The following is a 13,547-nucleotide window of genomic DNA, read 5'->3' as shown; positions in this document are numbered from 1 at the left end:
GTAGTTGTGATACTGGAGTTTCAGTTTATCCTGGAAGGTAAATGGCAAATTTTTCAGCTGTGCTGGCTGACTACATAAAATGCAATAAAATAACATGCATGCTAGAGCAAAAACAAATAAAGGTTAATAGACACTAAATCTAAAAGTAAGATAAAGAATTACTAAAATTACCTGGATGAAATTTCCATTTTAACTTTAGAAATGAAGTAATAAAAATAAAGCCTTTTTCTCAAATTACACAAAGAAGGGCCAAAGAAGGTTATGCTCCAGCTCAGCCTGAATAAATGGGTTCGATCACCAGACAGCTAATGGATATTTTAAAATCTGGGCTCGGGTCTGTCACAGACACCTTACCCAGGGTAAAATAAAAGCTCTCATTCTCTCACAGTAAATTCCAAGGAGTATTCCAAACTCTTTCCCTGAACTAGAATTTTATTTGAAATAAGTGGGGCACAAACGAATTACTATGAATTTGAGTTAGCTAAACAGGCAGTTTCGCTAGAATGTACTTGTGGTCAAAGATTTTGACTTGTAGTGTGGCTCTGTAACTATGAGGGCCCAGGACGTGGAAGAAAAGGGGAACATCCATCGGGTCTCTGGTCTTTATACTTTATCAAAGACAAATCGGGTCCCTGTTTTCTGGACTAAACACAGAGTTGGAATCCAAATACGTGGGATAGACTAGAGGCAGCACAGAGGGAATGAAAAGGGAGGAGTGAGGCAATGATTGTTTTTAAAGCCAGTCATCTGGATGATAATTTGGCTGAGAGCGACTCTGAAATTTACTTGAGAGCTTTGTTGCCTAACAAGGCTAGTGGATCAAAGATGCAAGCAAAAAACTTTTCTCTGACTGGGTAACTATGTTGACCATCAATAAACAATCCAAAGAGAGACAATAACTTAAAACATTTTTTTCAGAATAACTTAATCTCAATGGAAAAATAAAACATTCATAATATATTACCTTATATTTTCCTTTAATAATGCCTTCAAACAATCTTTCCTTGGTTCCATAAAAAGGCAAACAACCGCTTAGCAGGATAAAAAGGATCACGCCACAACCCCAGACATCTACAGGTTTTCCATAAGGCTCTCTCTTGACAACTTCTGGGGCCATAAAATGAGGTGTTCCAACACGCCCTATATTTAAAATGACAACATCAAGGAAAAAATGTTTACATAAAATGTGCTTCTCCCCCATTTGAAAACTGAAAACAGTGTGAATGACAAGTTTAACAATGTAAATATTACCACCTCTTCCTTCCTCTATAAAATCAAGAAAAAAAAAGCAGAAAGAAAAAAATTTTTTATCTAATCACCTCTTGAAATACCGAGCCCAGGAGAGAGAGGTACTGTGTCTTCTAACACTGCTACTTCCTATTGAATTCTGCAGGGTCCATGGTAAATATTTACCTATTTCTTGCATCATGAAGAAGTTGTTTAAATTTTATAATTTTCACGTTTGAAAAAAATTACTAAAAATACAGAGCAGAGACAGTGGCAGGGAGAGGGGGGAACAAGTGAGAAAATATCCGTGGAGAAAAAGATTACTTTTGACTGCCAAACAGAAATTCTCAAATTAAACCTAATGCTGAGAACTTTGCTTGGAATATGACTCTGAATCTGAAATCCTGTTCAATAGATTTTAGGAATTAATTGCAGCAATTAACAATGGTTAACGATATTTTGTTATAATAGTATTTTAGCTTCCTTCAAATATTAATATTGGAAGAGAATGAGAGCAAACATATAACATAAACCAAAGCAAAATAATGAGGCTCTTCCCATTTGATTCTCTTTGATTTCTATCTTCTTTAAAGTGTTTTTCTTTTTCCTAACAAAATTAGGTTTCAGGAAGGAATCTGAAAGCAGTTGTTTGTACACCAGTAGCCATCTTTAACTCAGCACCCCCTTTTCTTCTGTAGAACAAAAGATTTGTATCCTATGGAAATTCCTGTGGGAGGGGACTGCCTGCCAGATTTGACAGCTCTTCTAGCTCTAGGCGGGCCCAGTGCCCTCCTCTCTTCCCTCCCCCCTACACCCCCCACCTTGTCATCCTTAGTCCAAGATCATTTTTATTTCGAAGATTGCACAAAACTTTATGGAGAGCTCGGAACGGTGTTTAGAGTTTAGAAAAAGACCTCAGAGATCTTCTAATCCAGCTAGAGAGACAGCCTGTATCATAAAGTCTTGTTGGTGATTGTCAAACCTGGTTAGGATGGAGATGATTGGGAACAGCTCTGAGCTTGTGTATTGGGAATGTTCCTTTGCTGCAAATCGTGGGTCCCCTTCTTCCCCCATAACAGAGGAGATTATGTTCAGGGTTCAGGGAGTGAAAATATTTTTATTTAAAATGTATGGTAGATCAGAGGAAACTCTGTACCGGTTAGAAGGAAAGATTTTTATTTTCATGTTGCCCCATTTAGTTTCCTCAAGTAACATAAAGAAGCTTGAAATGATGAGAACTAAGCCTCCTACTTCATTAACAGCTGGGACAGAGCAGTGCCCTTGGAGAAATGTGCCTTGGTCTGATGGACAGGAGCTGGTAACAGTAGAGAGAAGCAGGGTAAGAGATCAGAGTACTCATATCAGGGCACCAGCCAGGTACCTGCTGGTAGTTGGATACTGCTTGGAAACGCAACTTGACTCTTACTACAAGACAGGGCCAAGCAACTCAAAATGCAGGCCTCAATCTGGGACTAGTCAAGAGCCCCCATGGCCAGCCCTGGCTACCCAGGGGGAGGTTCTCTCCAGTTATCTAGATTGAAGACTACCATGGTATAGGAGAATCAGTGTTCATCCTTGAGGAAGATACATGTCTTTTGGTTAAGGAATTTACTCATAAGTGAAAAGGGGAAAGACCTTCGTGTGTGCTAGACACTCAGTCATGTCTGACTCTTTGTGACTCCATGGACTGTTAGCCCGCCAGGCTCCACTGTCAATGGAGTTCTCCAGTCAAGAATACTGGAGTGGGTTGCCATTCCCTTCTCCAAGGGATCTTCCTGACCCAGGGACTGAACCTGGGTCTCCTGCATTGCAGGCGGATTCTTTACCACTGGAGCCACCAGGGAAGCGAAAGAATTTATAGGAGTGGATTTTTTAAAATTTATTTCATGCAGATTGGTAGAATGTGAAAGGACTGGAGTTACTCTTTAACATTTACCGACTTCCCCAATTTCCTGGTTTGTGATCACTTGACTTTTCCTTCTTTGTGGTCACTTGATTTTTATGATGCTGACCACAGAATTCTAAGAACGGGAAGCCAATTATCAAACCAAATTAAATGTCACTGTATCTATGACACTTCAGATGTGCATTTAAAAATTTAAATGTTAGTTTTTTTGATAATATAATAAAACCTTATTACCCAGAACCTCAGGGAAGGGGGAGTTGTTCTGAATAGGTACATATTCATTATACTTTAGGACTTGAATCTTTACACACCCACCCTTTTTCACTTTAAGAATTTTGGATGGCTCTCTTTCTATAATTTCCTGACTTCTTTTATACAAGATGCTGCACATTATTCAACATTTTCTTGATGACTCAGAATTATTATTGTGTTACCAATGAAAGAAATCTGGTATTAGAACCAAAAATGCATTGCATACCCCAGAGAATTAAGGTTGATTTTTTCAGTATAAAAGGCTGCTGTGCTTTCCAACTTTTGGTATCTGCTCAACATATTTTTTTTTGATCAGGCTTTCATTTCTTTTCTTTCACTATGCTTACTCTAGCTTTGTCTTCTCCTCATTTGTTGCATAAAATTTGCTACAAACTGTAAACTCATTAGAAACCAGATTCTTTCACTTAGTAAAAATTTCCCAAGTGCCTGCTGGGTCCTAGACACAGTGGTCTAAGACCACTGGGGACATACAAGGGATAAGCCATGGTCCCCCTTTGCCCTCACAAAGCTCAGTCTTTGATATAATTACAAACCCCCGCATGAAATGCTACATGAAGGCATGTAGGTCAGACAGCAATGGGAATATGGGAGAGAAGGAACAGGGTTACCTAATTTGGGATGGTGAAAATCAGCCTGCTTCTAAGAATACTTCGTCAACTAGATACACAAAATGATAAAAGGCATTCTAACTGGAGGGAAAGGCAGGTGTAAGCTATGAAGGAACGTCAATCCAAAAAACTTTCTGAAAAATGGAAGCATGTCAGCCTCAGAGTGTGTCTCCACATGCTCGCTTGAGAGAATCATGAACAGGCATTAAGGGCAGGAAATGTCTTGCTGCTATTACATTTATTTTCTAGGTTCCTAGTTATATTCTGGATAGGTGAGTTTTCCAAACAGCTGAATTTCTGGTAGGGAACGTGTAAATACATGTAAATGGCTTTTTACTATATAGAACATATAATGGACAGAATTACTTTTGATTTGGAGGACTGAGTGATCAAAGATTCCAATCTAACAGGAAAATAGCTTTCTTTTAGATATTAGCAAATGAGCTGATACATTTTCAGAAGTGTCTTAAACAACATGAAAACTTTTTATAAGAGAAATCATTTATCCTTTATCTATATATGTAGATTGCATTTTAAAGACATTGTAATGCTTGAAGTAGTAATGCAAGCAAAGGTATGTTTAAGAAATGACAGTATTTTGACCACCACAAAGTATTTTAACTCTATAAGGACTGAGAAAAATAAATTTTACACAACTGATACACTGTGGGTTAAAAATCAGCTTTAAAAATACAAACTTGATGGGAAAGATTCATGGACTTTAGGAAAATAGATTAACATGCAAAAAATGTCTGGATAAGTCATGAATCTGTTTTTCCCCTTCGGTCAAGGTACATAGTAAAATGAAGCCCATACCATGTTTAATGCTAACAGGATGCAAACTGAGATCAAGAGAAACAAAGTCACTCTAAATGGCCAATATATATAACTGCATATAAAAGGAATTCATTTTACATCATATCTTCCCATCAACCTTGAGGATGTAATCATCAGAATTTGTTATTTAATTGCGTAGTCTTAACATGGGGGTGATCTGTACAAATAGTGGATGTGAGAGAGTTAAACAGCAATGTTTGTTTAGAAACAACTTGGGATTTGTAGTTGACTGCAAGATTAATATGAGCCACCAGTGTTACAACAGGGTTGTCCAAAAAGCTCATGCAATTTGGGGAGGCTAATAGGAATGTAAGATCCACAGCAAAAGCAGTGATAGCTTCAAGTTTCTATGTGTTGGAAGTGCCTTGGAGATGTGCTCGGTTTTGGCTCCATACTTGGTGCAGTCAAGAGAATGAAGCAGTTTATGTGAGGAATGATGGCTAAATTAACCTAGGCAAGTTAACTTGGATAAAAAGGCGGATATGATGGCAGTTTTTAAGCATCTGAATGACTATCGTGTGGAACGATTAAAATTGCTCACCATGGCTCCAAAAGCCAGAAGTAGGACTCCTGGGTGGAAGTTACAGGAAGATAGACTTCCGTTTAATGCAAGGATGGATATTTCAATAGTTAGGGAGCTTTTAAAAAATGGAATGAACTGTCTTGGGACATAGTGAATTCTTTGCCACCTGAGGAATTAAACTAGAGCTCAGTCTTTTGCAGGGAATTTTATGAGAGAATTCAATCATTAGTTTACAAGACTGGAGAAGTTAAGGCCTCTTCGAATTCTGATTCAGTGATTCTATGATTAAACTGCATGTTGTTACCTGACCCTATAGTCAGTCTTCTGATCGCAGATGATTAAGTTTCAAACTTTTCATTGGTTTTGAATTCACTAGTTCATTAGAATTAGAAGAAAAAATAATCAGTTTTCAAAACTTGCAATTTATCATATTTTTGGAAATGATTAGAAGAAATGACTAGAAGAAAACACAAAACTAGAAGAAAATCTAAACACAATTTAATTTTGGAGGGCAATGTGGTAAAATAATGATTCAAAGACTACAACTATGACTCATAGCTCATTTTTCAGAAGATGATCTATGTTAATACTGCTTTGATGTTTTAGTAACAGTAAATGAAATGAAATGAAATATTCTGTGTAAAAGATTATTATTTTGATATTTATCATTTGTCAGGTATTTGAATTTAATATAAGCATTCTTGAAAGATGACAGGTTTAAAAAGGTTCTGTTGATATTTTTCCTCTTTATTAAGGCCGGCAGTACTTGGAGATGGAAAATAGAAAGCAATGGCTAGAAGACTAGTAGTTGGTAGAATGGAGAACTAAGCAATTTGCAAAACTAAAGAACAAAACTAAAAACAGGGCAGCATTCTGAGCTGGAATCTACTGAAAGGAATAAATGAAACCAAATACTTGAATCTGTAATTAGCATCCACCTCTGCATACTGGTGAAGAACGTTTGTTTTAACTTTTCTTCCTTTTTTATTCTGGCATGGGAAATTTCTAGTTATGTTTGCTTTGGCTAATAATAAAATCAGTCTGTGCTCATATCTGCTTGCTCTTCCCAAACACACAGACTGATGGCCTGAGTGTGACTCTTTCACAAACGGAAAGAGGAAAGCAGCGTGAAATTAAAAATCAGCCACAGATATAACCTGAAAGGAGTGAATCCACACACTTTAGATTTGACTTCATTTGGCCAGTTCAGCTTTAAAAGTCACTTTGCCTCAAATATCACCTTCTTCTAATACCGTTTTAATCTCTGTATGTTGAGTCTCTTCCCTGTTAAATGTTGAGGATACAAAGAGTAAAAAGATGGAGTCTATTCTTCAGGGACTAAAATTCTAACTATGATTATAGAATTATTAAATTCAAAACTACATTATGGCACTTTTTTGGGGTGGGGTCGAACGTGGTATGAAACACTGATGATAGACTAATATTTAGTTTGAAAATTTTATACCAGCCTAAAAAGTGATGCGGTTTTGAAGGAAATTTTTTAAAAAAGCATTCTTACCTCCAGCTACAAGTCCAGACTCCCCTAATTGAATAGCTACCCCAAAGCCCCCAAGTTTAACAGGTGCCGAATTTTCCTTTGAGGCAAGGAGAACACAGTGGGGCTGAAAAGAAAAACAAACAAACCAAAGAAAATGATTAATTGTCAATGAACAATTTACACAAAGCCAAATAACATGACCATATTTGTTGCTGTTCAGTCGCTAAGCCGTGTCTGACTCTTTGTGACCCCTTGGACTGTAGCCTGTTAGGCTCCTCTGTCCATAGGATTTCCCAGGCAAGAATACTAGAGTGGGTTGGCATTTCCTTCTCCAGGGGATCTTCCCGGACCAAGGATTGAACCTGCGTCTCCTGCATTGGCAGGTGGATTCTTAACCACTGAGCCATCAGGGAAGCCCATATAGTAAAATACTTTAAAAACTCCTGGAATTACTTTGGATGCTTGAATTATTTGTCTATTCTCATATCTGGCTGATTTCTCCAAAGACTTACCTGTTTTATCCAACATTTTTCAGGAATTATTTGCTTCCAAGATTAGGGTATGGTGCTTGGAACTACTCAGGAAGAATGGATGTTCAAGACAGACAGACAGATGTGTTTTCTGCCTTTTCATGCAATATTTTCTCTCACTGAGTGACAGCCTACATCTGTTTAAGGAAAAGTATATTTTACACCTAAGTTTCTTGAAATCTGACTTGATCTACAGAGCTGCTGTATCTTGGCCCTTAGGGGATGTTGATGACCCTTTCTCTGCCCCCTCTCCCACCATCCAATTTTTCTTTATTCATTCCACTCCCAAGTAAGATTTAATGACTTTAATTGAGCCCTTCTCCTCGGGAATTCAATGCTCTTCCTTCCTGGGGTCTCTTCTCTGGATGTGCCCTTCCTCTCTGTGGGAAGGGGAAGTGAGAAAAGAGAAGGGGGAAAGGAGACTACTGGGCTGGCCTCTAGTCCAGGGTAAAGACACCCCCCCCGAGGAGCAGCTGCTTGACCAGGGCTCTCTAAGAATCATATGATTTTTGGTTACAGTGAGAGTCTCTTTATAGGACCTAGTCCTCCTGCATCTGCCTTTTTCTGGGACCTTGTTGGGGCTGGTGTCGGGAAGGCATTTAATTGTAGGGAACTTTGGTCTCTGCTCAAATACTATGCTCCTCTCTGTGACTAACATTACATATGCTATGACCTGCTCTTAAAATATGGGTTTAGTGAAAAAGGCAAGCCTCTTCAGGCTTAGAAGATAAAGGTCTTTTATATTCTCTCCCACACTTGATCAGATATAAAATGACCCAGTTTTAGTTCAGGTTTAGCCTACATGATAGTGGGCATGAAGAGACCCATGCAATAAAATGATGAGCTGGTACACCCAGAGTGATGTTTAATGATGGATATGCAAAAGTGGGACGGATTCTTTTATACTTTAGAAGTTATTTTTTGTCCAAGGGTATTTAAAGACCTTTACAATAGAGTGTAGCACAAAGAAAAATGAGCCCTTGAGTGTAAATGTGTGTATGAGTGAGAGAAAGAGGAGAGGAAAAGCAAGTGTACATGGATGGTGAGCAAACTGCAGGAAGACACAAAGTAGCTGGTAGGGTCTATGGAAGGACAGGCAGACCTCTACAGAAACCAACTCTGTTGCTCTCTCTCAATGCGAACTTTCAGTTGGTTCAAACAGAGATCAGTGATAAGAGATCTAGTGTGGGGCACGGCAAATGAACAAGCCTAGAAAAGGATGGGCCTGATGCAGAAGAAGAAAATACAGGCTAGACCCAGACAGGGTCTCCCGGCCAGTGTCATCATTACCTTCTTAGGAAGGAGTAGTAGAAGCTTAAATTGGAATCCCAGGGTATACACTTTATAGTTTGTTGACTATATTTACACTTAAGTTAATGTTACACTGAGATTTACCCAACAGGGTGTGAATTCAGTCACTCTCAACAAACCCTTTAGTGAGATAAGTCATAAAATTGGAACTTAAGATAAAGAATAAACAAAGAAACCAACATACGTAAATGAATAGAAGACTCGAATGTTAAGTGCTAGGGAGGGAAAATTAAGCTGGTAAGGAGGTAGGTGTTACAGGTTTGGAGACTAGGGAGTTGCTATTTAGTAAGACAAGGAGTGTCAGAGAAGACCTCTCTAATAGGGTAATAGGTGAACATATACCAGAATGAAGCAGCAGAAAGTCACACAGTGGTAAGATCTTGGTGTGAAGCATACTACATAGAAAAGCTCAGAGGCACGAAGCGGGTTGCTATGTTTGGAGAAGAGTGAGGAAGCCAGTGTGTTGGGAAAGGAATGAACAAAGGTAAGAGTGGTAGGAAATGAGATTCAGATGATCAATGACCCTATTGTCTAGGGTTTTGAAGTCAAGGACAGAACTCTGGGTTTTAGGCTGAGCAAGATGGGAAACCATTGGGAAGTTTTGAGCAGGAGAGCATTAAGATCCTGTTTTAGGTTTGGAAAGGATCACTTGAGCTGCTGCGTGGAGAAGAAATGGCAAGGGTGCAAGAATGGATGAAAGGAGCCAGGTAGGAGGCTTCCGTGGGTGTTCAGGGAAGAGAAGATGGTGATTTGGACTAGACCAGAGTTATAGAGGCTGGGAGGGTAAAAAGTGATCACATTCAGGATATGTTCTGAAGGTAAATTTGACAAGAACTGCTGCTGGATATTGGGTGTGAAAGAGAGAGAGAGGTCAAGTATGGTAATTAGGTTTTTTCCTGAGCAACTGAGTGAAAATGAGGATGTCATTTACTGAATTTGGGAAACACAGGAGTAGAAATATGAAAGAGGGATCGAGAATTTGGTTTTACACAAATTGAGTGTGAGGTCATGTAAGACAGGAGAGGGAAGGCTGGGACTAGAGATATAAATTTGGGATCAAAAGCATGTACCTAATATTTATAGCCAAGATAATGAATGAAATCACTTAGAGAGTGAACTACTAATAGAGAAGATGAGGTCAGAGAATTGAGACCTGGTACACACCAGTATTCAAGGCAAGGAAGATGAGAACAATCTAGCAAAGGAAACAAAATGTCTGGACAGTGAAGTAGGGGGAAAATCAGAAGACACTGGTCTCCTGAAAGGCTAGCATTACAGTCATTAAAGGTGAGAATTGATCATGATATCCGGCAACTTGAAATTCACTGATGACCTCAAAAAGAAGAGTTTTGGTGGTATAAAAGTGAACGTGAAGTCACTCAGTCATGTCCAACTCTTTGTGACCCCATGGACTGTAGCTTGCCAGGCTCCTTTGTCCATGGGATTCTACAGGCAAGAATACTGGAGTGGGTTGCCATTTGGTGGTATAACAGAGACAAAAATCCCCACTGAACTATGTTCAAGAGAGAATAGGAAGAGATGATGTGGAAATAGCAAATTCAGATATCTTTCAAAACTTTACTGTAGTAGGATTAGAAAAATGGGATGTAGCTAGAAGAGAATGTGAAGCCAAGGAAGTTTCTTTAACTTTTTAACATTTACAACTGGAGAAACCAAATTAACAAAGCCTTCATGTACCAATCGCCAAGTTTCACAATTATTGACATTCTGTCATTATTGTTTTATCTATCTCCAACCATTTATTGTTATTATATTTTTGCTGAAGTCTTTTAAAACAAACCACATCATTTCACCAGTAAAATGTTCACGTATGAGGAATCTGAGTGAAAGGTGCCTGCAATTCCTTGTATAATACTTTACCTGTAACCCTATTTTAAAGTCACTTAAAAGAATTCTCCTTGTGGTTATACTTTCAATTTGTTACATAGTGAGGTCAATTTGTTTTAACTAGATTTTGACTTAATTTGGTGCTCTAATTATACAAAACATGTTCATAAAGTTTCAAAGGCAACTGTGTTTAGTCGCTCAGTCATGTCTGAATTGACTCTTTGGGACTCCATGGACTGTAGCCCACCAGACTCCTCTGTCCATGGGATTCTCCAGGCAAGAATACTGAAGTGGGTTGCCATTCCCTTCTCTAGGGGATCTTCCCGACCCAGGAATCAAACCTACGTCTCCTGCATAACAGGCAGATCCTTTACTGTCTCAGCCACTAGGGAAGCCCAACCATAAACAAACACCTTTCAGAGAGGCCTACCTTTTGTTCCCTCTCCTCAAGCCCAGTCTCTCCCTCCTCATTGGCAACTGTGTGTATCAGTTTTTGGTTTATCCTTCCATTGTTTTGTTTTGAAAATGAGACAATGCATACAAATACTCCAAATTTTCACATAAAAACATGCATTAGATCACTCCATTGACATCTTCAGGGAAGTTTTGTTCTGTTTTTTAAAGACAGACATTTGCATGCTGGTGGGAAAGATCCTGTAGAAAGGAAAAAAATGACCTCAGAAAAGAAAGGGGATGGGATGTAGTGTCTAAGTGGGAAGCGGGTTGGCTCTAGTGACAGTGAGGGAGGCACCTGTAGACGCAGGCAGATGTGAATGTTAGAAGATGAGGAAGTTCTCTTCTGAGCACTTCTATTTTCCATTTACTTGAAATAAAAAGTGATCAGCAAGTGGCAGTGAGGAAGGAGAGGGGGCTGTTGGCAGCGTGAGAAGAGTGAAGGTGTGAAAAAGTATTTTCAAAGGATAGGAAAATGAACTAAGACAGTGGTTCTCAAACTTTAGTATCATACAGAGTTGCTGGCCTACATCCCCCCAAGTTTCTGACTCATAAGGTCTGGGATGAGGTTAAGAACATGCATTTCTAACAAGTTCCTGAGTGACGCTGATGCTACTAGTCTGGGAACCCATGCTTTGAGAAGCCCCACACTAAGGAAATAGAGGACTGCTGGCAGCATAGGAGCCCACCTAAGGTGTGTGGTCATGAGTTTAAAGCAAGACCCATCAAGACTATTCTGTGCTTACACCCAGCAGTCCTCATTTTAGCTGGTGGGGTTCAGGCCTGGAGTGTGGGGGGGTCAGCTAAATTTAACCAGGGTTGGGATTTAGATAAAGAGAAGTGGGTGATATCAGTAAGAGCACGAAACCAGCATATCCGTTTATTTCTTCTTTTATCTTTTGTATAAAGAGCTAAGATAGCAACAAAGTTCAAGGAAGGGGAAGGTTGAGCGGAAGAGGATGTATGGGAATAAGCTAAGAACACCAAGACAAAAAGCAGAAAGCTCAGAATGAACAGGAAAAAGGCTCATACAAAGGAAGAACTAAGAAAAGCTTATACTCAAAATTGGGTCACAGTAGGGTCATTAGGGAACTAAAGATTGAAACAGAATTAGTGTTTTGAAAAGGGGATGGCTTAGGTGTGGAAAAATAGCTACCATTATAAAAAAATTTATATTAGATTTTATGAAATAGAACATATAATAAACACTAGTCATTAAAAAATTCCTGCCAGGATCCTGAAAAGCTATTTGCACACCTGTGTTTATTGCAGCATTATTCACAATAGTCAAGAGGTGGAAGCAATGCAAATGTTCACTGACAGATGAATGGATAAAGAAAATGTGGTCTATACATACAGTAGAATATTATGTACCTTTAAAAAGCAGGAAATTCTGTCATATGGTACAACATGGGTGAACCTCAAGGATATTGTACTAAACAAAATAAGCCAGGCATAAAAAGCCAAATACTGTATGATTTGACTCAGATGAATTATCTAGAGTATTGAAAATCACAGAAAGTAGAAAGGTAGTTGCCAAGGATGAGGGTAGAGGGAGGAGGGGTTCTTGTTTAGTGGACACAAAATTTCAGTTTTGCAAGATGAAAAATTTCTAGATACAAACACAACAATAAGTATATTTAGCACCCCTAAAGAATATAAATACACTTACAAAGCATAAATATAACAATATAAGTATATTTGCACAATATAAATATACTTAACACCATTAAACTCTACATTTAAAAATAGTTAAGGTGGTTAATTTAATTTATGTGCTTTTTCACCCCCCCAACACACGAAATTCCTCTGAGACCAATACAGTAATGATCTTCCTTCTCAGAAGTTCAGGGGGAAGTAAGAGCTAAAAAATGTTTTTATTCTAGCAATTTAAAAATATTCCGTCCCATGTGTCAAATTTATAACAAACTAAGAGCTCTGTAGAATAAGATGTTTAGGAGAGAGAATGTACTCCAAGATAATTAGAATTGTTAGATAAAGCCCAATGAGTTAAATATTATTTAGTGCAAAATAAACAGAGTTGCAGGGCAATAATTATGGGGAGGATAAGAACTAACTTTTCTTCATTTCAGATGACAACAAAAAAAAAGGGGAAATGTGATTAAACTGCAGGGCCAGCAGTTACATAGATGGACATATAGTGGTTAAACATTGGATTAGGACCAAAAACACTCCCTGCAGAGTAACTTCACTATTTTCTTTAAAATATAGGAGATATTTCAATCTACTTGGGAGAGTTTATCAAGGAGAGACTATTATCACAAATTTCATGTAATCCTAAAATTATAAGATTCTGTTAGAAAATAAATCCAAGGTCTTAATTAAGGGAGTACATAAAACACACTAAGTAACACTTTAAAACTAAATAATAAAATGATTCATTATTCATGTTACTATAATGCAATACAGGAGTGCCATTTTATGTTGATTGCCAGTTTCTAAAATGAATCCAGAAAGAGAAATTAAATGCTTATGCTTTAAAAGTCCAGACAGCATATTACGTATCATTACT

At 38.2% G+C, this 13,547-nt stretch overlaps 1 protein-coding gene across 11 annotated transcripts in view; it reads right to left on the bottom strand.

Moving 5' to 3' along the window:
- The window catches only part of CASK (calcium/calmodulin dependent serine protein kinase), a 385,636-nt gene that overhangs the window by 127,605 nt on the left and 244,484 nt on the right, over positions 1 to 13,547 (bottom strand). For all 11 annotated transcript variants that reach the window (XM_081564446.1, XM_081564438.1, XM_081564440.1 and 8 more), the window contains exons 6-7: positions 6,894 to 6,996; positions 965 to 1,140 (exon numbers count right to left, since the gene is read on the bottom strand). In XM_081564446.1, coding sequence (XP_081420572.1) covers positions 965 to 1,140; positions 6,894 to 6,996 — 279 coding nt within the window. The remainder of the gene's footprint in view (positions 1 to 964; positions 1,141 to 6,893; positions 6,997 to 13,547) is intronic.

Source organism: Giraffa tippelskirchi, chromosome X, assembly GCF_054371585.1.
Source record: "Giraffa tippelskirchi isolate mGirTip1 chromosome X, T2T-mGirTip1v1.2.pri, whole genome shotgun sequence".
NCBI classification, from domain to species: domain Eukaryota; kingdom Metazoa; phylum Chordata; class Mammalia; order Artiodactyla; family Giraffidae; genus Giraffa; species Giraffa tippelskirchi.
This window is presented reverse-complemented; position numbering and strand designations above follow the sequence as displayed.